At 53.8% G+C, this 26584-nt stretch overlaps 1 protein-coding gene across 8 annotated transcripts in view; it reads left to right on the forward strand.

Annotated features, from left to right (window-relative positions):
- The window catches only part of SCN5A (sodium voltage-gated channel alpha subunit 5), a 90465-nt gene that overhangs the window by 60322 nt on the left and 3559 nt on the right, over positions 1-26584 (forward strand). For 2 of the 8 annotated variants that reach the window (XM_075555586.1, XM_075555584.1), the window contains exons 17-26: positions 948-1109; positions 3879-3999; positions 4811-4965; positions 14301-14474; positions 18089-18211; positions 20006-20287; positions 23029-23082; positions 24101-24238; positions 24864-24968; positions 26084-26354. In XM_075555586.1, coding sequence (XP_075411701.1) covers positions 948-1109; positions 3879-3999; positions 4811-4965; positions 14301-14474; positions 18089-18211; positions 20006-20287; positions 23029-23082; positions 24101-24238; positions 24864-24968; positions 26084-26354 — 1585 coding nt within the window. Of the gene's footprint in view, positions 1-947; positions 1110-3878; positions 4000-4810; positions 4966-14300; positions 14475-18088; positions 18212-20005; positions 20288-23028; positions 23083-24100; positions 24243-24863; positions 24969-26083; positions 26355-26584 lie in introns of all 8 variants that reach the window. The other 6 variants (XM_075555591.1, XM_075555585.1, XM_075555587.1 and 3 more) reach the window with 6 other exon arrangements.

Genomic DNA, 26584 nt, shown 5'->3' on the forward strand with positions numbered 1-26584 from the left:
TTCCCTTCCTCCAACACCCAGGGCTCATTCCGAGATTTAAAAATAAGCTTCCCCAAGACGGGAAGTGTCAGAGACGGGACTATCTTATCTCCTAACCTGTTATTTTTAACACTTGAAACCAGAGTCTGGATGAAACAGACAGTGCTGTCCCCCACCCCCACCCCCACCCCCAGCTTCCCCTTGGCCTGAGCCGGGCTCAAGGGCTGCGCCCATGTCTTTAGGTCAAGCATGAGGAGAGGCCTTCTGGGCTCCCTTGGGCCCCGCCTGGCCTGGCAGCTTCCTCTGGGCCACACAGGGGAGGCTAGGCTGTGAGAGCCCATCTCCCTGCCTCCCTGGGTCCCAGGGGGCAGCCTCCACCCTGCAGGAGGAGGCAGCAGTGTCAGCAGGGGTGGGAGTGGAAGGGGAAGTTGGCGTTGCCAGGACCACAGCTTCTAATTCCCTGCAGGGTCTCCCGGGGGCACGGGAGCAGTTCCGGCAGCAACTCCTTTCCTTTTACCTTCCCTTCTCTTGGGCTGGTTGGCTCCCAGGAGCCAGGGGCAGAGAGAGAGAGAGAGAGAGAGAGAGAGAGAGAGAGAGAGAGAGAGAGAGAGAGAGAGAGAGAGAGAGAGAGAGAGAGAGAACACTCACAGGGAAGCAGGAAGCGCCATGGGAACTCATGAGCGAAGTCAGCCTGTCCTTCTGAAGTGGAGCTCTCTGAATACATGACCTGGGCATGGAGGCCCAGCTGTCCCCTTCCAGGGAGTGGTAGGGCTCAGAGGAGACTCTGCCAGGCTGGCTGGCTGGCGAAAGGCCCTTTCCCTGGACCCACCAGGAGACTTCTGAGGGAGGGATGGGGTCTTCATGGACACGGAGGCCCCAGGAAGGGGCCAGAAGGCAAGGCCTCAGGTGGCCCTGGGGGCCCTGTGGCCAAGTGAGTGGGGTCAGCTCATGGGCTGGGGTCTCTTCAGCAGGAATCCCAGCCTGTGTTGGCCGGCCCAGAGACACCCCCAGAGCCCAGGGCCTGGAGCCAGGTGTCAGAGACCGCCTCCTCTGAGCCCGAGGCCCGCGCGGCTCAGGCTGAGAGGCAGCCACAGCGGGAAGCAGAGCCCCCCGCCCCAGGGTGCACAGAGGTAAAGCACACCTGTGAGAGGGCCCGGCTGCACACCTGCATGTGCTGGGGGGAGCTGCACTGGACATGCCAGGTGGGGTGGGAGCCCGTCTACAGAGGGGAGGGGCAGCTTGGGGCCCAGAGCCCCTGGCCCAACTGTGGACGCAGCCAGCCCAGGACACGGGTGCAGCACTGACCCGGCCCCCTGGGCTCTCATCTGTCCTCGTCTTGGTCCCAGTCTGGCAAATCGTTGTCCCCAGAAGTGCCCCAGCCCAGGGAGAGGTCAAGGGGAGCTCAGAGAACCTGTGCCTGGCACGGTGACTGCCAGCTGCTTCTCACTCGGACTCAAGCAGAGGCGGCCAGTGAGACCCACCCCACCTTCCTTTGGCTTTTTGTTCTGGTCACCAAGAAACTTCCGTTGGAATTAGCTACAGATACTGAAGCCAGACCCGTTACCACCGCCGAGTCAACTCTGATAGAGGTCCCGGGAGACGGAGCAGAACAACCGCAGTGTTTCCAAGGCTGGAGTCGTGAGAGAAGCAGAAGGCCTCTCCTCACTGGGCTCGCCATTCATTCCCCGGGAGCTGGCCAGCCCAGCGCTTAACCACTGCACCACCAGATCATGTCCCCGAAGCCCCAAGTTCCGATATCCAAATCTGCATTTCCGGCTTCCCTGGCAAACTTGGAAGAGGAGCTGCCCTACTGGGGACACGTGGCGACCACCTGCTAGACCCTGACTGCGCTCTCTCATTTGCCTCCAAGTCCCACCGGCCAGACTTCATTCTGTGCCCTGCCTGGGCCTCTGCAGCACTTGAGCTCGCCAGCCCTGAGCTAAGTGACGTGGCCCTGCAGACGACAGAGGCACTTCTGTGCCCTCCCTGCTCCCCACTCACGTCAAGTTGCAGGGAGGGTCGAGGTAGGTCCTGGTTGAGAGGCCTGACCGCCCCCTTGGTCCGGGAGCTGACTTGCTACAAAGCAGCCTCACTCCTTTACATTGTCCCTTCACGTGGACCCAAGGGAGGTTTTGCCACCATGGCCTGAACTGGAGGAAGATGGCCTAGTGGAGTCACTGACCAGATGGTGCCGGCTACAGTTGTCCCCCTAGATGGCCTGACTGCAGGGATGCTTGTGGGGAACAGGAAGGGCTGGCAAGACGCCGGAAAGAGGCTGGAGAGGAGGGGCTCGCTCACCGCCTGGAATGTTGCCTGATGTCTTGCTTTTCTTGCAGCCAGCTTGTGGGGACCTATCAACGGGGAGGGGTGGCTGTAGCCTCTGGGGAGAAGGACCACTCCCGCAGCCTGGAGCTACATCCTCGGCCCCTTGCCTCCTGCACGTCCATCCCACAGCCCCGAGGAGGCTCCAGTGTCCAAAAAGAAAAGCCATGTGCAGACCTCCTTCAGCCTGCCCTTGTCACCACGGTAGTGGGAGGGGACAAGTGTCACCCCCAGCCTGCCCCGAAGGGCTGCTTCTCCTTTCCCACCAGAACCCAGCCCCTTCTCCATCCCGAACCTCCCAGGGAAGAGGGAAGAGGACATGGCCACATCCTGGAATGCTCTCCTCACTGCAGGAAGAGAATGCAGTTAATGGCCAAGGATGCAGGCAGGCTCACCCCCACCCCCCACCCCGAAGGCAGCTGAGTCCTGGGCCAGAGTGAAATGGGACCAGCCAAGGTTGAGTGGTGGAGACATGGGATGAGGGGAGTGAAGAAGCCGGGCCTGAGACTGGACCGATAGTCCCAATGGTGAGTTATTCAGAAGAGACCTAGCAGGCCGGAGGAGAAGCAGAAGGCACGTGAAGAAGGCACAGGAAGGGGTGCTGGCTGGAGTCTCACTTCAGCCTGGAACCCCCAGGCCTCTCTAGCTGAAGTTGCCCCAGCGTGCTGTCTCGATGCAAGGCGAGAGGCCCGCCTTCTGGAGTCCCCAGGCCTGCCCTTGTCACCCTTGGGTGTGGGTTGAAACCCCAGAAGCATCTCCAGGAGACTCGGCTCTCTGAGCGACAAGCAATTTTGCTGGAGAAGAGAGCAGCGAAGCAGCCGATGCTCACAACAGCCAGCCAGCAGTGACTCCAGTTAAGGGAGCCAGGGCCCTGGCCACACCCCTGGCCACTCGTGCTTGCACTCAACGAATCCAGGGGACCACCACATGTGCACACCTTCCTAGGACGCAGCTCGGGTGATGTAGGGTCTTAGGGAGCAGATCCTCACGTGGCCAGGCAGGGAAATTCTAGCACCCTTTCAGGCTTGCCCCGGGGTGAGCATCTCACGCCAGCGCAGGGACAAACTGGACCCCCGGGAGTATGGGTGCAGTGGCTGACCTGTTCCCTTGCACGTCTCCCCCCGCTGCCTGTTGTGTGCTCACGACTCTGGTGCCAGTTCTGTTTCGAATGGGCCTTGTGCCTGGCCTGGCGTAAGCTCGCCCCTTTCCACTCACTGCCTGTACCAGTGTCCATGCGTCCACGCCCCAGTGTGTCCATGCTGTCTCACTGTCTGCTTCCTCCCAAGTCCTCTCCAGGGACCCGCACCCCTGCCCTGGACTCCTGCAGACCAGAGTCACAGAGCCAGGCCCCCAAGGCAGAAAAGCCCTGCGGCCAAGCCCTGGCTCAGCCCTGATGGGCCCTCGGAGGCTCTGTGGAATCTCTCTGCCTGTTCATTCAGCCGTGTTCCCAGCATGCACAGTGGAGAGGGGCTGGGCACCCCCTTGGGGAGCTTCAGGTTCCTCAGACTGGGGGCTGCCCTCACCTCGTGCCTGTGTGTGTGTGTCTCCACCCCCCCACCCACCCCACCCCCCAGAAGACCCACGAGGACAGTTTCTCAGAGGGCAGCACAGCAGACATGACCAACACCGCTGACCTCCTGGAGCAGATCCCCGACCTGGGCGAGGATGTCAAGGACCCAGAGGATTGCTTCACCGAAGGTAATCCCCACCCTGGGCAGCCCTCCAGGCCAGCCCAGTACCCTTCCTGGCCGCCAGTCCCACGCCTTGCTGCCCTTGGGGGCTCTTTCCTCACCTGGTGGTGGGCGGGGGTTGTGGCCAGTCTGCTCACAGTGCACGGAGTCAGCGTGACCCTGGGCCAGCTGCGCCAAGGACCGCTGGTACAGCCTTTGTGCTGTGACAGCATGTCTATGACCCGCAGGAGCTGGGCCCTGAGCTTTTAGACCCTGCCACGCCACCCAGCACACAGAGGAGGTGGGTGGTTGGGGACACTTCGGGGGCCTTTAGGAGCTAGTGCTGTGTGTAGAGGGGTGCTCTGGATCAAATGGGGACTTGCCTGCCACCTGGCACCTCAGTGGGGGCTACCAGTCCGAGGTCCACCCTTCCGAGGCTCAGACATGGTCAACATGTACAAGTCTCAGGAACATAGCAGCTGAGTTCCTGAGCGTCCCCCAAGGAGGGTTCCGCAGATGAGTCCTTCCCGACTCCGGCCCTGCCCCACCCAAACCCTGCCAGGCTGGGGCCCTCTCCCTGGGAGCTCGTCTATCTGGCCTGTCAGGGAGCCCCCCCACTGACTGCTCCATCCCCAGGGGCAGCTCCCTCAGCCCACACTGGGACCTGCCTCCATGTCTCTGTCCCTGAACCCATCAATTGCCACCTCTTACTCTTAGTCATCGCTTTAGTTGCCCATCTCCGTGCCAGCAGACATGGGCACTCGCATACCCTGGCCTGAACCTGCCTCCCCAAAGTTTCCCGTATCCACCCACCTCCTCTTCTCCCTCCCTCCCCATAGGCTGTGTCCGGCGCTGTCCCTGCTGTGCAGTAGACACCACGCAAACCCCAGGGAAGGTCTGGTGGCGGCTGCGAAAGACCTGCTACCGCATCGTGGAGCACAGCTGGTTCGAGAGCTTCATCATCTTCATGATCCTGCTCAGCAGCGGAGCGCTGGTACCCCCTGCAGGGCCGGGTGGGGAGGGAGCAGGAAGGGTGGGAATGGGAGGTCCCAGCCAGACAGCCAGGCCAGATCAGAGCCTCTGCTGAAAACGTGCTTCCCGGAGCTCGAGTGAACAGGAGACACTCCATACCCACAGCATGTGCGCACAGGCCGGGCCGGCAGAGCTCGTGGGGGCGTCTGCCCAGCCTCCTGGTTCCACAGAAAGGAAGTGGTTTGCCAGAGATCACGATCCCTGCTGACAAAGGGTGCAGGTCACCAATGTTCTGGTGACACATCCACTTGCCCGCAGTGTCTGGGGCTCTGTCGGGACCCCGAGCATGTAACTGACCACACCGGCGGCTCCTGACGGGGCACACCTGCCGGCTCTTCCTTCTCAAGGTGGAGCCATGCTATTCATTCCACACATTGTCACATTTGATCCCCACAACTCTCCGTGGCCACCTGGAGCAACTTGCTCAAGGCCGGTCACCTCTGAGAGGTGGACCTGGCATTTGAACTCAAGTAGATGGATCCCGGAGTTCCAAATGGTTTGTACTTGACACCTAACCTGAAGGTCGGCCGTTCAACCCCACCACAAAGCGCCACAGGTGAAAAGCCAGGTTTCCATACAGATTACAATCTAAGAAACTCTGCGGAGCTGTTCTGGTCACCACGGGGTCACCGTGAGTCAGAATTGACTCGAGGGCCATGGGTTTGGGTTCGTTTTGCTTCTCTGGGCTTCCCTGCTATTCGGCACATCGTTTCTAAACTTGCCATGTATCGAGGCCTGTGAACCACGGTGGGGGAATAGGAGGAGGGGACCTCAGCCCTGACTTGGGGACTCCCAGTCTAGTGGGGGAGCTGGACTCAGGATGGGAGACAGAGGCCAGCACCAACGAGAGCTGAGTAATGACTGGTGTTTCCCAGTGACCTCAGACCACCCCGGCAGGAGCAATCCTAGAAACCCCCCTGGAGGAAGCAAATAGAGCTGGACCATGAAAGGTGTTTTGAGAAACAAGGGGGCTCTCCAGGAGTACCCCCACATGCCTCCCAGACCCCTGCTCGGATCTCCGAGAGTCAATAATCAGACAGTACTGGAGAGGATTCTAGGAAATACAAATTGGTCTATGGGAGCGGCAGTTGAGAAGAGAATCGAACTAGATACATTTCTGGCCCAGGTGGCATGAGCACCTCACAGGCGAGACTCCCCTGCGTGAGAAACTAACAGAGAAGGATTTGGACCATGGAGCGGGAGAGGCTCTGTGCCTTGCTCTGTGCTGACTTCCCCCAAGGGGGCAGGCCGAGGAGAGGCACCCTGGCTGTCAGTCAAGCCTCCGGGCCGCCCACCCCGCTCTCCCCTCCCATGTGCCTGAGTGGGTCTGGAGCCACGACTCACAGCCTGCCTGCTGTTACTCCATTGGCAGCTAGACCAGCCGAACCTCTGTAGGCTTCAGACATGGGTGGTTTGGCAATATGTTAACAAATTGTGTTTCTAAACAGCCACAAACAAGGGCAGCAAGAGCCATTTCGTCTGGGCTGTGGAGGAACAGCTCAGTCTGGCATAAGGGAAGAGGAGTTTGGCAAGCGTCTGGTGAATCTAATCAGGGTAGACAGCAAGCACTGTTGTCAAGAAAGCACGTCAATGATATGTTGAGAAAAAGAAGTCCAAGTGTGTTATTTAAAGTTAGAAACCTGCTTAATGCAAAACAGACACGGTCCCTTCCAAATTGCTGAGGGTTTTTTTAATTTTTTTTTTTTTTTTTAGGAAAACAGAACCTGACAGCAGAAGGCAGGAGGCGGGGCGGGGAGGGAATAAACCAGAAGGAAACAGGAAAACAGAAGCTGATGTGGCAGAAGCCAAATCGAATATGTCTCAATAATACATGTAACTGGGTAAAATTCACCGTTTAGAAGAAAGGGACTCCGAGTTGGTTACCAAAAAGGAAGCCTGGTTTACACTCTAGCATGACCAGCCTGAAACGTCATGGTTCAGACTTACTGAGTGAAACCATAGGGGAAATGATTAATCAGGCAAATGCAAGCAGTAGCAAAGAGGGGCCTGAAATGTATCTAACACAAGACTGACTTCAGGGTGGAACGTTGAAATGACAGAGAGTCCTTTTGACGCAGAGGAAAGTTAGAATGTTACAAGAAGCAGTCGTGTTGCTAGCTATGTGCTCAGTAAGATCTGCAGCTGCAGTTGACTTCATCAAGACAGATGAGTCCAGCTGACAGACCACCATCTCACTGCCCAATCCCCTGCCGTCGAGTCAGTTCTAACTCATAGTGACCCGATAGGACAGAGTCGAACTGCTCCTGTGGGTTTCTGAGACTGTAAATCTTTGCAAGTTATAAAAAAAACAAACCCTCATCTTTCTCCCTGGGAGCTGATGATGGTTTTGAACTGTTGATCTTACAATTAGCAGCCCATTGTGTAACCCACTACACCACCAGGGCTCCTTAGACTACTAGAGAGAAAGAAAAGGAAATTGGTGAATTGGTTTCTGCAGCTGTACCAGCAGGAACGAAAACTCTGCACTTTTTGGTGAAATGCCTTTTTATCTCATGTTGGCAATGCAGGTATATATTTATGTGGATTCCGAATGCAGTGTAAATTATAAAATATGTGTTCATTGCCTTATATTACCGGAAAAGCTTCCAGTCAAAAATAAGCTACTAGGAGCGAAGTTTTAGAGGAGCCAAAAGTTGTTCATGGATTTTCTACTACATCCCTAGCCCTGTGTTGTTACAAGGTCAACTGTGGGTCTATATATAAGTAGATGTGTAGCTATACCAGTGGCTTCATACAGTCCACGAAATAATGGAACTAAACAATAATGGATTTTTCCATGAACATTGCATAGTAATTAATAATGATACTTAAGTGGAACTATATGTCAGACACTATAATAAGCATTTTACACACATTAACCTATTTGATTCTCTCAGTAACCCTAAAATTAGGTACTATTACTAAGACCATTTCACAGACTAGAAAACTGAGGTGCCGAGAGAGTAAATGCCCAGGTCACCCAACTTACAGTAAGCAGCAGAGCCTAGACTCAAACTCTGACCATCTAGCTGTAGAATTTTCCTCCGAACCAATGTTCTGTGTTACTTTTCAGCTATATTCTGATCTAATATCATAAAACACTTATTTTTTAATGAGTCTATGAAACCTTTACTAAAAAGTAGTGCAGGCCTTATTATCTGACAATAAAACTAGAAATAATAAAAATAGATTTAAAACAAGAACTTAAAGACATAAAAGTCATTTTTAAACAAAGCTTGGGTCAAACAAAACGTACTGGCAGATTCAATATATCTATTAATTCAATTAATTAATTAACTGAGTTGATGTATGTAATTAAATAAAGAGGTTGTTTATGGGATAATGTTTATAGTGTGTTGAAAATGAAAAATTATAAGCCAGCCCATTCAGTTCACTTAGAAAAATAAGGAGATAAAAATGTGATTGGAAATTAATAATGAAAATATTGCATATGGAAGCAACCAAAGCTATATGTAATTAGAAGATAAGTCATAAATTTCTAAGCATGCTGGTTATTACTAAATAGGGATGTATAAATAAATTTCAACCCAATAAATTAAAAATGTAACCATTTCACTAATTAAAATTCTAAATTAATAATGACAATATTATACAATTAATAATAAATATGACATCATATATTTTAAATGCAACAATATTAAGAAAACAACCAATAAAATAAAAACATAATAAATTGGGAAATAGTAACACTGATATAGAATTCCGCCGGCTCCTTTCCAAGAGTGGGTTATTTCAAATTCTCAAGAAAGAAAATATTTATAATTCTATTGGAAATACTCCACTCACTCACTGCCATTGAGTCAATTCCAACTCTTAGCAAAACCCGAACACAGCGTAGCACTGCGCCTGTGGGATTCCAAGTCTGTCAATCTCTATAGGAGGGGAAGCCTTCGCCTCTCTTCTCCTAGTGCCTGATGTTTTCAAAAACCCGACCTTGGGGCTAGCTCCCCAATACATAACCCACGCTTCCATCAGGGACCCCTTAAAATAGTAGATTAAAACATATGGAAGGTCTGTATTTTCTCTTTATGAAAGCTAAGTAATGCTGATTTCAAAAGCTCAAATATGGGGAATTAGTTGCTGAGATCACGGCTCGGGAGCCCAAAGTCCGTCAGCAGAACTCAGGTGACAAAGACCGTGTGCTCCACCAGACTTTCATCGGTAGTCACCAGGCTCTTCAAAGTTCTTGAGTCCGGAGGGAGGAAGGTGCTGAGAATTGAAGACATGTTGAAGCAATTAATACAAAGGACTAATGAACCATGTGAACATTAGTGTCCGTGACCCTGAAGCCAGAGAACTGATGGTGCCAGTACCAACTGGTAGCTCTGCCAACTGCTTTGAAAGGAGTTAAATTAGAAGTACCTGGATAGAGGGAGAAAATCATGTGGAATAAAACTCAGATCAATAATTTTTAAAGGTGTATTAGTTAAATTAGATCATGATGAGCCTCCATGCCCCCACCCCACGGGACTCTGGCCCTTCACATCTGGAACTGAACTCTCACCTGTGGCTCAAATTCCAGCCAAACAATAGGGCTGGGATGAGAACAACCTCACTAGTGAGGTGTGCACACCTTAGAATAATCATTTTTTTTACCCTAAGGGCACCATTTGCCCAGGGCAACTTCCAGAAGGGTTAGGAAAGGAGGAGTGGAAACAGGAAGCCCAGGGAGGAAGTGGGAAGTGATAGACAGTGGTACATTGTCAGGACTGTGGCTAATGGTGTGAAACAAAATGCCTGTGAATTAAAAGGAAAACTAAGCTCCTCTGTAATCCTTCACCCAATTCACAATAAATAATAAGCTTTTAAAAAAGAAAAATCCCAAATATACCCCCAGGAAAGTCATCCGTGTGTGCTCCATACTGATGAATATTGATGCGAACATGCATGCAAATGTGATCCAGCAGTACATGTTAAATAACAAAATATGTCATAGCTTCGTCTTTTCTAAAATGTCATAATGGCACCTCATTATGTGAGTGGGACAAAGATGGAAAAAAATGCAATTATCTTAAAGCCTGATTTTTACATCTCTGGCTAAGAATAGAAGCAAAAGAGGTTCCCCGTAATTTAGTGAAAATTTTATCTCTCAATTAATTTTGTCATCATTAGTAGTAAAACAATTGAAATATTTTCATTAAAGTCGGGAACAAGGGAAAAGAATGATTTAACCACTATTTAGTTGTTGCTCATTATTTAATATTATCCTTGGGGTGCTTGCCAGCATAATTAACCAAGAAAATGAAACACGCAGTATAAAGTTAGGAAATAGATTAATTGAGATTCAAGCGAATATAGTTAACCCTGAGTTATAAATTAGCTTAAAATAATGGAAACAAATAGAAATATATTATAATCTGTAGATAATACGATGGCCTAGGAAAGTATAAACTTATTAAAATCATTGTATGGCCAGTTATAAAACATATACAATTTTTTATATGGGCAGCACCATTTAATCCTGAGCAGCAGTTCTCAAACATATTCCTTACACTCCAGGCATTGTGAATATACAATTGCTGGAAATACATACAATAAGAAATGCACATAGAAGAGGTACATGAGGAAAGCAATAAAACTCTTCTATAGGATATTAAAAGAAGACAAACAACTATAGAAATCGGTGTGGGTAAGTTAAAAGATACTGCTTCTAGAATTCCAGTCCTGACCATACATGGGCTTATTCCAACAAAATGTGTTTAAAACACATCTCTGCAGTCTGTGCATGGTTGTAGCCAAGTTCTCTGAGTAAAACATTTGTCATCGTCTCCTTAAGGCACCTTCAAAAACAAGGTCCAGTCCAAACAGTGACTTCTGCGGTGCTCTGTGGAGCCAGTTCACGTCAAGTCTGAGAGGCCAGCTCAGAAAGTTACGATGACGATTTTGGGGATCCCAAAGGGGTCATGATGATAGAATTCCTCCTCCAAAGATACAAGGTGATCTCAGGGGATTATTAGGAAGAAGTTTCAGAACATTGAAAACTGTGTTGGTGAGAAAAAGGTCAAGAAAGTTGAGCTGAGCCCTCCCCCTTTTTTCCCCCCATCATGACAATACACGAGCTCATTATTTTTGAGGTAGCACGGATTGTCCTATGAAATTTCACTGGGAAACCTGATCCTGTCCAGCCTACAAACTTGCCCCTTTAAACTTATTTTTCTCCCCAAACTCAAAGAACATTGAAAAAGGTACACAGCATGAGTCCCTCGAGGTTGCGAAAAAGGCCATTCGACAAGATGTCCATCACAGAAGGCAGACTTCTTGGGGCCAGGGGTAGGGAGAGAGATGGAAAGTCGCCTTCGGAAGTGTAGGGGCCCACATGGAGGCTATGTTGAGAAACAGTAGCATCGCATTTTGATATTGTCGCTTACTGTAGCAATGCCCTGTGATTTACCCTCATCCTCTCTGATCTTGGGCTGTATGCGGGCCGAGAGCAGTCCATAAAGTCAGAGCAATAACAGTAAAATTCAACAACAACAACAACAAAACATTTTCAGAGAATTAGACAAAACGTTTAAAGTTCATGCAGATAAATGACCGAAAACGATGAGGGAAATTCATTCCCCTATTCTGCTAATCACCCTGCTCTTCCAGAAGGACACAGGGGGACAGCAGCTGAACTGCACAGAGGTCTGAAATCAAGGAAAGTAAATACAGCGATCTAAGATGGTATAGAGTTGAATTCTAATCAGTGGGTTTGGAGTGTTAATTAAACATTGGAACAGTTGACAGGCCGCTCTGAAGAATGTATCAAAATAGGCATTTACTCCTAATGAGATTTTTTTAAATTATGTCTAACAATGAAACCATGAAGTAGAAGAAATAAAGTTATTCACAGCAACACTGTTTTTATTAGGAATCGTTTGAAAGTGACTCAGATGCCTGACAGTAGGGTAATTGGCGAAATCCTTTATAATCCTTTGCCATGAAGTTGATCCTGAACCACGGCGACAGAGATGGGGTTTCTAGTGCCGTCAGGCTTGACTGGAGCACACAGCCTCTTCTCTCGCCCCCAAGGCAGTCGGTGAATTTGAACCACCAGCCTCTTGGTTAACAACCTGAACCGCTTACCCACAGGTCCACCATTATAATCTATGCAAATAATGCAGCCTTTAGGAAGAATGCCGCGTGTCCGTATGCACGTAGCCACGTGACTGAGTGCCTAAGGTTCACAGTGGACTATCTAGAACAGCGGTTCTCAAACTGTGGGTCCCAACCTCTTTGGGGGTCGAATGACCCTTTCACAGGGGTCGCCCGATTCATCACAGTAGCAAAATGACAGTGATGAAGTAGCAATGAAAATACTTTTCTGGTGGGTGGGGGTGGTCACCACCACATGAGGAGCTGTATGAAGGGGTCCCGGCATTAGGAAGGTTGAGGTCCGCCGATCTAAATGTTACTAGTCACTTGGCATCGTGAAATGACAGGCAACTTTGCTTTCTTCTTCATAGCTCCGATATCATGTCTTTTTTTTTTTTTTTTTTGCGGGGAGAGGGAGGGGGAGAGCAATCCTTTAAATAATCCTGGGGGAAAGTGGAAGAAAACATGCTGTTTTGAATAACTCTCATGGCCCCATGGGGCACCTGAATCGCTCTATTTCGCTGGCCACTCTGGCCCCAATGTGCTTCAGCCGTGCGTCCTCCTGCCCCTGGCTTGCTGTGGCCAGACGGGGAGGCCCGGGAGTGACAGGCTGGAGGTTCCCCCTCCCCCGGCCCCGGGGGCCCTCGCTGACGTGTGTAGTTACCTGGCCTGGGAGCCACAGAGCACACGCTGGCAGGGGAGGAGCAGGTACAGCCAGAAGCTGGATGGAGACGCTGGAGGTGGAAGAGGCCAGCTGGGACCCGCTGGGATCTCTCGGTTGCCTCGGGGCGTGTGGGTTGAGGTGGAAACGGGGAGATGGAGAAAGACAACTTTTAGCACTTAGGGAACGTGAGTGAGAGATTCTGAGAATTGGGAGAGATTTGACCTTGTCTAACTAGCCGGGTGTTTCCACAGCTTCCTGCCTGCAAACAGCCTTTGCTATGGTGTATTTAGAATTCGGCTTTTAAGTCGGCTCGCTGGTTTGGGCTAGTTTAAAGAAAGCGTGTTAACAAAGGGCCCCTTTGCCTTTGAGTCAGCTCAGGGCGCTGTGTCAGAGAACTGCGGTCAGGGGTTGTTTTGTATTGTTTTGAGTTTTGTGCTTTTGTAACCTTCATTCGCCTCCTGCATTCCCATGCGGGTGACAGCTGAACTGGGAAGGTGGAAGCTCTCAGAAGAGCGGATGCATTTGCACTACCGTGCTGGCAAAGATTCGTGCTCGAACCGGGGGCCGCCAGGACAAGGAGCAGGTCTGCCTTAGAGAGCGTACAGCCGGGATGTCCCCTAGAGGGTAGGACTTTGCCTCGCGAGCTTTGGAAAAGGGCAGCATCCCCGTAAGCAATCAGGAAGACCCTCGCCCTATGGATTGGTTGGAGCAATGGCGACGGTGGTGAGGATGGTACAAGACCGACCGGGCAGTGTTTCCTTTCGCTGTTCCTGGGGCACTGTGAACTGGAACTGACGCCACAGCCGCTGGCTGCAGCCATCTTTCCAGAAGCAGCCTAGGAGAACTTTCTTGCCCAGCTGCTCCAGGGGGGCTTGAACCACCAACCTTCCAGTTAGTCATCGGGAGCAGTGCAAACCATTCACACTGCCGGTGGCCTCTAAATGTATATCACGGGAGACTGGGAGACCAGCACCAAGAAGGGTGATTGACATAGTGGCTCGAATACAATGATAACCGTGATGGTGGAGTGGGGGGGGAGGGGGGGCACATAGGGTCCCTGTCAGTAGGAACTGGCTCCTTCCTGTGGAAGGTCAAGTTGAGTGAACACAATTGAATAGCAGAGGGCACTGAGCAGTGCTTTCATGCCTGTCCTCAAGATTCAAAGCTTGTTCGGCAAGGTGTGAGCGGTCTTAAGGGAGCCCTGGTGGGGCCATGGGGCCACGATCCACACGGTCAGCAGTTTGAAACCACCAGCAGCTCCTCGGGAGGAAGTCTGGGCTTTCTAGGCCAGTCAGCAGCCTCAGTGGTCACTGGGCGCCAGCACCAACTCGCTGGCAGTGAGCGTGGTTCGGTTTGGGGGGACGCACTGGTCAATTGAGGTCAGCCTTATTGTGGGTGTCCCACCAAAGACCACTTCACACACCACAAAGGCGCACGCCCTCACTGGAGACAACGGGAAATTTATTGTGAGCGGGCCCCCGCCACCCGGAGCCAGGGTGTCAGGGTGCTGTGCCCTTGTGCGATCTTGCCCACAGGCCTTCGAGGACATCTACCTGGAGGAGCGGAAGACGGTCAAGGTGCTGCTGGAGTACGCTGACAAGATGTTCACCTATATCTTTGTGCTGGAGATGCTGCTCAAGTGGGTGGCCTACGGCTTCCAGAAGTACTTCACCAACGCCTGGTGCTGGCTCGACTTCCTTATCGTGGACGTGAGTGTGCACCCCTCACTTGGGGGTCGGAGGGGGGATGGCCAAAGGGCAAGGAGAACAGAGACTGCTGAGTGAGCCTGGGGTCATGGAGAAGAAGCTCCAGCAGAGTCATAAAGAGCCAGGCCAGTAAGGGAACAGACAATCCTGCCCTCTGGAACCCCCAGGCTTCTGGGTGATTCTCCCCACAACAGCGCAGTCGGAGTCGGCCATGGAGGAGAGGCGAGTGTGTGGTAGCTCTCCTCCTTGGTTGTGTAGGGCCTGCTGTCCCACAAGACACCAGGTGGTGGATGGGGCCCCATCCGGAGGCGAGGGATGCCAGGCAGGCAGGCAGGGAGGCCTTCCTGGCTCAGGTGGCAGGTAGCGCTGGGGAGGATGAGAGCAAGCAGAGTCCTCTGCTGAGAGGAAGTGGACTGTGGACACTGGCGAGGCACTCGGTTGCCTGCCGCCCTGGCCCACAAAGGGCTGTGTGAGTTTGATTGCCCGGGGGTGGATCCAGAAAGGGCGTGGCCTAGAGGTGGGCACGTTCTTGGAGCAGCTGGTTGGCAGATGGAGCGGAGGGTCCCCTGCCTCCCTCACAGCTGCACAGACCCCAGGACACTGCTGAGCACAAACAGGGTGAGCACAAGTCCCACCCTTGGGGGTCCTGATGCACGGTCTGGTGGGGGGGGCGGTTGGCAGAGGGTGAGTGACCAAGGTCGCCTGTGGAGCAGCCCCGAGTCTGCACTCCCCGTGGACAGATGGAATCACAGGCTGCGGAGGTCGTGGGGCCATGGCACCCAGGCTCTGTGGGCTGCCACAGACTTTGCTTCTGGGCTTGGAACTGCCATTCCGGTGGTCACTAGAGAGGATCAGGCTTGTGCCCACCTGCTTGGTGGGCAAAGAGAGGGGCTCGGGCCCCAGGAGGCCTGGCCAGGGTCCAGAGCAGGCCACCAAATCCAGGTGGGAGGGTGACTGTGAAGGCCCTGGCAGAGAGTGGTACACGGTGAGGCAGGTCCAAGTGCTGGTACCTCCTGTACAGGCTGCTTTCTGTCACTGGCAGTGGCTGAGGTGGCAGGCAGGGAGCAGGGGCGCAAGATTCCCATGGCAGCCTGAGCCTGGCCCAGAGATAAAGGCAGAGCCTTCCTGAAGTGAATGTTGGAGAGGTCCCCTAAGGTGTCTCTCCCAAGGGGACAGAGGAGGCACTCAAGTTCAAGCAGTTTGACCTGGAAGCCCCCGGCCCAGTGGTTCCTGCAGGTCCTTGGGACATCAGACCTGCTGAGGAATGCCCCCACCACAGCATGCCAGAGGGCACCTACAAAGACTTCTGGGAATTCCCAGCCCCAATCTGCACCTTGGGGAGCTCAGTTCTTCACAGGGTGGAAGCACGAACTTGTGGGGAAGGAGACTGAGACCCAGAGTGGTGGTTGGGGGTATACAGTGCTTGCCTGAAGTTGAGCAGCAGGAGCTGGGCGTTACCCAGCGTTCTAGGCACCGCCCAGCTGCTCCCCGCTACTCCCTTCATGGGAAAGGCCACCTTCAGGTGCCACAGCCAGGTCTGGGCAAGGAAGCTTCCATGGCCACTTTGTGGTTCTGTGGTTCCCTAAACACCACTGCGCATCTTCTGTGAGCAAGTGTTGTTCTGGGGGTGGTGCCGTGGAGCATCCTTGCTCACGTGGCATGCACCCTGGGGTGGAGGACGGTGAGCATAAGAAAGCCTGTGTCCATCCGGGTGGACTAGAGAAGCAAATCCAGAGGCCTCCTATGTGTGTAAGAGAGAGCTTTACCCACAAGAGCAATGGCACCGAATGCAGGAAGATCACAGGCCAGTGGGTGGGAAGTCCTATGGATCCAGTGGTGGTGGAAGCATCTCGGTGCTGGCAGGGGTCTCCACGTGAGTCCTCCAGCTCCAGGGCTCTAGCGTAGCTCCCTGTGTCTTGTCTGCAGGAATATCTTGCAGGGAGTGAATCTGTGTGTATCTGGCCTCTAGTGGGCTGTTTATCTCAGTGGCGCCTCCAGATGACAGCGGTGGGGAAATGATGACAGGGGCAGCAAGGAGAGGAGGCAGCAGGGCTAGGGAGGAAGGTGGGGCAGTTCTAATTCCAGATCAGCTGGCCAGAGGTAGCCCACCATGAAGGTGGCCAACCTAGCTGGATGTTCAAGCAGAGGCTGAGACAGCCAGGCAAAGGCACTGTGGTGGCGTGGGCCCTGTGCACCTACGGCACGTCAGGAGGCCAAGTGGCTGGAGCAGGTCGAACGGGGGCTGTGGGGCAGTGGAGCATGAGGCCAGGTTGCATCAAGATGTGCAGCCTTGAGAGGAGGTGTGGGCTTTGAATCAAAGCGTGTCGAGAACGGGCTCGTGTTCTTAAAGCATCGCTTGCAGGGGTGGGCGGGCAGGTGGCCATGAGGAGCTGGGGGTGCGGGGAAAGTCGGGAGGCTGGGGCAGAAATCCTAGAGAGAGGTGACGGTGGCTGGGCAGGGTTGTAGTAGGGGATGTTTGGACATGGGCTGCAGTGTGAAGGCAGCGCCCACAGGAAACTCTCGGGAGGCAGGGATGACGCCAACAAGGCTTGGGACCCGAGCGCCTGGAAGGGAGGGTGACTGCCACTGCCGTGGGAGGCCGTGTGTGGAGCAGCTGGGCGAGCTTGGATGGAGCAGAGAAGGCACCAGGAGGCCTGGCTGAGCACAGGGTGGGCATGCTGGGGGCCCCCGGGCCCTGCCATGGAGCGATGTGCCCCTGAGAGACTTGTTTGGGGGGGGGGGCTATGAAGCCATGCAGTGTGCTCCAGCTGGCTTCCCTCTGTGGGCCCCAGGAGGAAGCCATGAGACTCGGCCCTGCTGCATGCTCTTACCTCCCCCACAGCCATCCTGAGCCCAGGGAGGGGTCAACAGTGATTGCAGGAGGGCATGTCCATCTGTGATTGCCGTCCAGCGTGACCTAAGGGATTGGGGGCTCCCGTCGAGTCGACCCCATGGAGTGGAAATGTCCCACACCTTCCCTGTGCCTTCCCTCCTTGGAAGATGGTGGGCCATTTGGGGGGAAACGCCCCAGGAATATTCCTGTGCCCATGCCCACTCCAGACTGTCTCTCCTGCCCCCGGAAAGGTCTCTTCCAGGGTATGCAAGGGCAGGTCCAGGAATGTGACTTGAAGCGACATGCATGGGGACAGAAAGCCAGGCTTTGACCCCAGGGGCCTTGCCCTGGTTCTCTTGTCAGTAGAATGGGGGTGATGTCTTGGGTCCATAGAGCGCCTGCAGAGCAGGGATGTGGTGGGCTCGGCACACTTGGGCTTGTCCCTGGCCTCTTGGTCTAGGACGGCGGTTCTCAATCTTCCTCATGCTGCAACCCTTTAATACAATTCCTCATGTGGTGGTGACCCCATAGCCATAAAATTATTTCTATTGCCACTTCACCGCTGTCATTTTGCCACTGTTATGAATCAGGTAACCCCTGTGAAAGGGTCGTTCGACCCACCCCCCAAGGGGTTGCAACCCACAGGGTGAGAACCGGTGGTCTAGGAAGCTTGGTGAAGTGCCTGGTGGGCCTGAGGCGATGGCCCAGCCCTGGGGTGATGCAGACGGGCCGGCAGGAAGTAGTCCCGTGACTCTACCTCCACTCCTACCTCTGCCTCCCATAGGTCTCACTGATTAGCCTGGTGGCAAACACCCTGGGCTTTGCTGAGATGGGCCCCATCAAGTCTCTGCGAACGCTGCGTGCACTCCGCCCCCTGCGAGCCTTGTCACGGTTCGAAGGCATGCGGGTAAGAAGGGACTATTGCCTTCCTGGTGGGGGGTTGTGCCAGCCCTGGGTGTCCCTGCCTAAGGAGGTGGGACTGTAGGCGGAATCTCTGGAACTGGTTGGCCCCAGGGGGCGTAGGAAGCTCCAGAGTAGTCCGGGAGGGCACTAGACAAGGAAGAGGAAGCAGAACTCACCAGAGACACGCATCTCCATGACACCTCCAGCCCCACCAGCACCCGGGGAGCACCCACCTCCTGTCCCTGAGGCCTCATCTCTGTGTTCTCCACCCCTTGTGTCCATATGCGCCTGGCCAGCCTGGTGGACACAGAGCGCCCCGCCCCCTCCTGGGTGTGAGGGGCCCTGGGGCGGGCGGGCTGTGGTGAGGACAGCCAGCCAGCAGACAGGGCCACGCGGCGAGCAGTTTGCTCTTCCTGCGTAACAGCTTGCAGGTTGCCATGGTCATTTGTAAACTGAGTAAGCTGGGTGGTGCCCTTTGCTCCATGCACTTCCCAAACGACCAGATTTCAACCAAAAACGTGAGCGTATGAGGCAAATAAAAGAGCCCAAACAGGGAAAGAGTGGCCATGCTGTCTACAGTCGTAAAACAAACTGTGTGTGTGTGTGTGTGTGTGTGTGTTATACAGAGAGTGTGTGTGTGTGTGTGTGTGTGTGTGTGACGGAGTGTGTGTGTGTTATACAGTGTGTGTGTGTGCACACTTGCCTACATGAACAGATAGTTGGTGAAATGGGCCCATCACCAGGTGGCTGCAGAAGACTCAGCATCTCCCTCACACACGGGCCCAACAAGCACGATCGTAGCCCGCCGTTTGTTTGGCTGATTCGACTTTGCCCAAGCCCCTTGCATCGTGGAGAAACACAAGCTTGTTCCTGGTGGGAAAACATCAGCAAGTGAATCACTTAACCCACATGCATGTGTCTTTGGGGGGCGAGGACAAACTGCTTCTAGAAAGACCCTGCTGTGACTGCTGGCCACCAAGGCCAACCCAGGGCCTTTCCCCTGTCCCAAAGCTCAGAACCCTTAAGGCTTAGGTGTCCCGTGCTGTTCCCCTGGACCAGGGCTGCTGAGCAGCCTGCTTTGCACGTGCTGGCAATACCCTCCTGACAAGGACCCCATAGGCCACACCCACCTTCACTCTCTGATGCCTGGACTGCTAGACCACAAGTGGACTACATTGCTCCCAACTGCATTCGCCTAGGACGCCTCCCTTGGGTGCTGTGATTTCAGATGATGTGTGAGGTCCCGACTCCGTGGTGTCCATAGGGAGAGGCACACGGGGAATCCTGTGGGACACAGCAGGACTGCCGGTTCCCTCAGACACTGCCACAGGGAGACCTCTGGGTGCTTTAAGCTACCATAAAACGTGCCAGAAATGGAGCTCTGGGAAAGACGGGACTGACGGAATTGCTAGGCAGCCCCAAGTATCAGGAACGTGTCTCCAGAGATCTCTTTCCTTCCTGTGCTGGCATGCTTAACTAGTAGATACCCTGCTGACAATGAAGTCTAGCGGTCATGGATTCAGGGAAGGGCTCATAAGAGAAGGGCATTTGCCCTGGAATCTCAGCGGGCCTTAGGGTGGCACAGAGAACGTTCCGTGGGCGCTCACACTTCCCACGTAACCGCCCAGCCACGAAGGCAGCCTCTCAAGGACAGAAAGTGTTTCCCTACACCCATGGCCTGAAGACCTCCCGCCCTAGAGGCCTCTCCTCAGGGAGTCCACTTGGTGGGGGTGGAGTGAGGGTCTGGTGTTTCATTCCGGGCTCCCCCAGGAGCTGAGTTTCTTCTCTGCCCATTGAGGTGGTGGTCAACGCCCTGGTGGGTGCCATCCCCTCCATCATGAACGTCCTCCTGGTCTGCCTCATCTTCTGGCTCATCTTCAGCATCATGGGCGTGAACCTCTTTGCGGGCAAGTTTGGGAAGTGCATCAACCAGACCGAGGGAGACCTGCCTCTGAACTACACTTTCGTGAACAACAAGAGCGAGTGCGAGTCCTTCAATGTGACCGGCGAGCTCTACTGGACCAAAGTGAAAGTCAACTTTGACAATGTGGGAGCCGGGTACCTGGCCCTTCTGCAGGTGGTAAGTCCTAGACAGGAGAGACTCCTTCCTCCCACCAGTTCTCCAGCATCAGGTACCTTCCCCCTTAGAGTGAGCAGGAGGGGGACAGTGGGGCCGCCCTGGATCCTGACTATAGGCTCACACTTCCCAAAAGGATCAAGGTTTCTCCAAAGATTTCTTGGCTCCTTGGGAAGTACCCAGGCTTTATACTCTAGAGCAGAGGTAAATGCTCTAGAGCATGATAATGGAGAGTGTGTTAGTCCTGGTTGACTAGAGAAACAAACCCAGGGAGACACTCATGTGTATAAGAGAGAGCTTTATATATAAGAGCCATTCAATATTGAGAACACAGCCCAGTCCAGATCAAGTCCATAAGTCCAATATGAGCCCATATGTCTAGTACCAATCTATAAATTCCTCTTCAGACTCACACAGCACGTGCAATGACGCCAAATGCAGGGAGGTCTCAGGCCAGTGGGTGGGAAGTCTTGTGGATCCAGTGGTAGTGGAAGCATCTCAGCCCTGGCATGGGTCTCCATGTAGCTCCTCCAGCTCCAGGGCTCTAGCAGAGCTCCGTGTGTCTTGTCTGCAGGAATGTCTCACAGGGATTGAGTGTGTGTGTATCCGGCCTCCAGTGAGCTTTTTATCACTGTGGCACCTCCAAATGAGGTCATCAAGCTGCGACCTGATTGACAGGCTAGGCTCCACCCCCTCCCAAGTTAAGAGATTATGCAACTGCCACAGAATGGCACAGGAGACACCACACACACCAGATGCAGCTCACCAGCCCACAGTCAGTGTGGCCTCACCACACCACCCTGCTGGCAGTGGGCCGGCACCAGTGAGTGTGAAAGACCTTAGAGTCTAAGGCTTAGACAATCAGGGACTGAATGGTTAGCAACATTGCGACTCCACCCATCCTCTGTTATAAAACGTGTGCTGTTTAAAAGGGTCATTCCTTTTCCATCTTTTGATGGGCAGGATGTGTGATGATCAGACACAAACATGCCCCTAGTTTCCATCAATCCGTGGGCACCCGTAGTTTAGGTGCTGATAACCTATGCCGAAAATAAGCCAGCCTCAAGTTTCCATATCAGAAATGCAGGCCGCACCGTCATGCCTAACACTGAGGCTGACTTTTCTCGCCCTACTACTCCTGAGCCAACACTCGCCCTCCTGTCCCAAGTAGAGGAAATCTCAGTGGACTCTGCTCCTTGAGAACTGTCCATGCATCCCTGCATCCCTCGACCCTTCCTCACACTTGGGGAGCCCCTCTGAATGGTCGGAAGAGCCAAGCTGCCCAAGGCCTGAGACTAACTTGCTCCCAAGCATCGCGTAACCACAGGTGGTCCCTAGCAGTTCCCAGAGCACGTCCAGGGCCCTCTTCTCTCCTAAAAAGAGCCCTGTTGGCACTGTCAGCTAGACTGCTAGCCACAAGGTCAGCGGTTCAAGCCCACAGCTCTCCTCAGGAGCAAAACGAGGCTGTCCCTATAAAGATGGGCAGCCGTGGAAACTGTATGGAGTCACTCAGAGTCAGCAAGATGGCAGTGGGTTGTTTTGTTTTGTGTTGTGTTGTGTTTTCTCTCACAAGGCACGGGAAGGGGGCTGCGTTCTATCACAATGACACGAAGCTGAAGCAACTTGCTTTCTCCAGGCCTCATTTTCCCCATCTGCCCTGCCTGCCCTCTTAAGAACTCTTGGGCACAGGAATCTTGTGCAGCTGAGCTAGTGCCCTCCAAGTGGTCATGGAGGGCAAGGCAAAGGCTGGACTTTGTTGCCCGGCACACACTGGTAGTTGTTATGACCTTCCGGTTCCTTGAGCTCTTTTCAGGACCCGAACAGCAGCCCAGCGCAGGCCAGACAGGGTTGCCAGCACAAGGGACCTGCCCCCTTCACACCATTCTGCACGGTGTGGGGTGCTAAAACCAGGTTGTGCCAGCCCGCCAATTTTCCCATCTTCTGGAATTTTGCAAACAAATCGCTAAGGCGGCCATTGCTCAAAATCAAAGTACAGGGACTTAACTCCATGGTACAACCACCTAAGTAACAAGGTCTCTGTAGTGTTTTACTGTTCTCTGCGCTCTGGGCCCCGTCTGTGTCTTAGCTGTGCGGCGCAGGTGCTGGGTCAGCCCTTGGCCACTCTTGGCTTGCCAGTGTCGTGAGGGTAACTTGAAAGCAGACAGACTGGGATTCTTTACACCAGAGAAATTGGCAGGCAGGACCGACAACCATCAAGGCTTATTTTTTCTTCGAGAAGGCCAGTAGCAAGACACTGCAGGACAATGCTGGCAGCAGGACCTCCTTGAGTACAAGGGCAGGCTGGGATTTTTGGGGACTGCCTTGGAAGGCCATGGAACAGAAGCCAACTCGTTCCTTGAGGGGCATGAGAAGGGGAACCTGCTGGAGCACAGAGTCCAAGCCCCTGTGTCCTGGTAGACATGGAAATGAATGTAGATCTGAGACAGGCCCCTTTAGGCCTCATCCGTCTCTGGATTTCATGTCCTTGAGCAAGAAGCTACTTCCCTCATTGCATGGCCTTTCTGGAGTATCTTCTGGGTAGGCTTTCCCTGTGCCCCAGCCTGTGCCAGCCCTCTTAAAACCAGAACACACTTCCTTGACGTGGCCAGTTGGTCCCTGCTGAAGGGTGCAGGGCTGCTCGTAGGGGCGCTGTCCTGGTCTCAGGGCCCAGACAGGAGTGCTAAGTGGCCCGGGCCAGGTGTGGAGTCACAACGATTTCCTTTGCTGTGTGTGTTTCTTTCCAGGCAACGTTTAAGGGATGGATGGACATTATGTATGCAGCGGTGGACTCCAGAGGGGTAGGTTGGCACACTGGCTGCGCCCACCAGGTACCTGTGTCCACGTTGGAAGGCCCAACCCACCAGGGACAAGGGCTCCTAGTCTATATGTTGCTCAGCTTCTGTGGGATGCCTGGCTGCAGCCCAGGGCAAGACTGTGTGGCCTCTCAAATCCCAAACCAAACCCACTGGGCAGTGGTCGGTTCTGACTCATAGTGACCCCGTCAGTCAGAGGACAACTGCTACTTAGGATTTCTGAGGCTATAAGTCTTCATGGGAGCAGACAGCCTCATCTTTCTCCCTCCAAGTGGCTGCAGGCTTCAAACTGCTCACCTCGCAGGAAATAGCCTAGTTGGTAGTGCACTAGGCCCACAGTCCCATCGCCTTCAAATGTCTCTCAAGTTAAATCCACTATAGTTGATCCTGATCTTAAAGTCTCTCCAAGGAGCCCTGGTGGCGCAGTGGTTACGTGTTAGGCTACGATCAACATGGTCAGCAGTTCGAAACCACCAGCAGCAGCTCCTCCTGGGGAGAGAGACTGCTTTTCTGCTCCCATCAATAGAGTCTGGGAACTCCCCCCACCCCCAGGGGGGCACGCTATGAGTCACTGTGGACTCGATGGCAGTGTGTTCAGGTCTGGGAGCTGTAGTGTCTTTCCCCAGGGAGTTGGGCAAAAGTAACAGGTATGAGTGTCTATGCTGCTTCACCCCTGGGACCCTCACTATCACACTGACAACGTGGTGAAGACAGAGATGGCAGTTCCTTCAAGCCTCCCAGCTCATGGGAGTGGGTGTCGCACAGGGATAATGGGCTGCACCTGGGCTCAGTGCTCTTCCGACCTCTGACCTTCCCCCCTCGACCCTGCTCGGCACTCACACATCCGCTCTGTCAACCTGCCTCTGGACATAACTCGCACCCTCCGCCAGCCTATTGCCTCCACCCCCTCTGTCTGTTCAGTCCCCCAGAACACACCCCTTCTCTTGCCCCCCTCCCATCCCCGAGACCCCAGCCTGTCTGACCCTGATTTCTACCCCCGCAGTATGAAGAGCAGCCCCAGTGGGAGTACAACCTCTATATGTATATCTACTTTGTCATCTTCATCATCTTCGGATCATTCTTCACCCTGAACCTCTTCATTGGTGTGATCATTGACAACTTCAACCAGCAGAAGAAAAAGATACGTAGAGAACAGGCTTCTCACCTGGGCAGGGCAGGGCACCATGCTGACCCCAGGCCCCATCTCCCCTTCCTGCCCTGGGGAAAGGGAGTACATCCCTGCCTATCACACATCTGAGCCCCTGAGCATGTAACAAGGGGCTCTGGTGGGAGACCCCACACCTGCCCTACTCTCCCTGAAAGGCGAGGCTCCTCAGAGAAACAGGAGTAGGAGCAGAGACCATTCACTTCCTCCCTGATCAGAGAGCATGGGTGGAACCTGTGCAGAGAAAGATGCAAGCTCAAGAGGCCCAGGGTCTGGCCAGAGCTCCATCTTCAGAGTGGCCACTGGTTGCAGACAACAGAGTGGGGAGAGAGAACCTGGGGCTCACTGAGGTGGACAGGGGGCTGAGTAACTGGACTTCCAGGTCACTAAGCCAGAGAGACTTCGGGGTGAAGAGGGAGGAGAGGGGATGCCGCAGAGAAGCAGATCTGTAGAGGAATCGCTCAGACAAGATCGGTACATGCTTTCTCCCACCAGCAGAAGAACTCAGGAGGGAGGCCCCCTTGTACTCTCGTCAGGAAGGGACCGCCGTGTGCCCTCCATGCCGGGGCCCCACAGTGAAATGGCGCTTGTCTCTCTGCACTTAGGGGGCCAGGACATCTTCATGACGGAGGAGCAGAAGAAGTACTACAATGCAATGAAGAAGCTGGGCTCCAAGAAGCCCCAGAAGCCCATCCCACGGCCCCTGGTGAGTTTCAGCTCTTCCTTCTAGCTGAACAGGGCCACGAATCCCACCTCCCAGCCTGTGTCTGCGCCTGTGCTGTGGAAACCCACCCCACGGTCCCTGGTGAGCTAGTCACCCAATTCAGGCCTGATCCAGGACCCAGGGTAGGCCCAGGACCACACAGCAAGCCTGGGAAGGAGTGCTCCCAGGTGACCAGCCACACAGCGGCCTGAGTCTTATGGAGCCACAATGGGAGCCATGGGAAGGTGGTGAAGCCCAGGGGTGCTCCCCACCCTCAAGTACCCATCTGCCCAGAGAGCAGGGCATCTGCTGCACCCCCAGCCACGCGTGAGACCCCTGTGTATGCAGCCCTGTGAGAAGACCACTGTGTTCCACAGTGCCCACTGGGCAGCCCAGGACAGAGCACTTATTCACCAAGAAAGAGAGAGAGAGAGAGAGAGAGTGTGTGTGTGTGTGTGTGTGTGTCCACTGCTGGCGAGTGGATTCTGACTCACAGGTATCCAGTAAGAAGGGGCAGAGTGATCCCACGGGGTTTCCGCACCAAGAAGGGCAGGGGCCAGCCTGGCGCTGTGATTCTCTACAGATGCAGGCTGTGACTTCTCCCCCACCCCAGAGCTGCCGGTGGATTCAAACCCACCATCTGCCATCCACACCTGAGCACTTTAACCACTGAGCCACCGAGTGGGCCTGCTTACATTGAAAGGCACATCAAATATAGCGATGGGCTAAATAATGCATTCGTTTTTAAGGAGGGCAGTGGAAATCCATTAAAACCAAGAGCTGATGTAACTACTAGATTAAGCCTTAAATTCAAAGCACTGGGAGCAAAGAAGAGCAGAAGCCCAGTGTGGGAAGAAAGCTCGGGGGAAGGGAAACCCCTTGCTTCCCGAAGGCCTCAGAAAGGGTGTGAAAGGGTTCACCTGGGGTTCTGGCCTTGAAGACAGGATGGCCATGCTGTTTCCACTCTGTGTCCTCTATGTCACTTCCAGGAGCGGCCTGGCTGGTGGGTTGCAGACATCCCCAGAGAGGACAGTCGGCAGTGGGGTTGAGAGATAACAAGGGTTTGCTGGTCGGTCGGCATCCCCGACTGAGCCCACCCCGTGTGTCCCTCCTTTCAGAACAAGTATCAAGGCTTCATCTTCGACATCGTGACCAAGCAGGCCTTTGACGTCACCATCATGTTTCTGATCTGCCTGAACATGGTGACCATGATGGTGGAGACTGATGACCAGAGCCTGGAGAAGATCAACATCCTGGCCAAGATCAACCTGCTCTTTGTGGGCATCTTCACGGGCGAGTGCATCGTCAAGATGGCTGCCCTGCGCCACTACTACTTCACCAACAGCTGGAACATCTTTGACTTTGTGGTCGTCATCCTGTCCATCGTGGGTATGTGTGCACGTTGGCTGGACAGGAGGCCCCTCCTCCGTGCAGGCTTCCTTCCGGCCCCCGGCTCTGGGGCAGGGCACAGTGATGCCAAATAGATTAGGCTCCTTGGATCTTGTCCTTCAGGCCCAGTCCCAATAGCTCTCTTTCTCGTGTGAGCTCCCTCCCTCTCTCCCTCTCTCCCACACATGCACAGAGAAAGTGAGAGGGAAAGAGGCCTCCAGAGAGAACTG

This window comes from Tenrec ecaudatus, chromosome 8 (assembly GCF_050624435.1).
Source record: "Tenrec ecaudatus isolate mTenEca1 chromosome 8, mTenEca1.hap1, whole genome shotgun sequence".
NCBI lineage: Eukaryota > Metazoa > Chordata > Mammalia > Afrosoricida > Tenrecidae > Tenrec > Tenrec ecaudatus.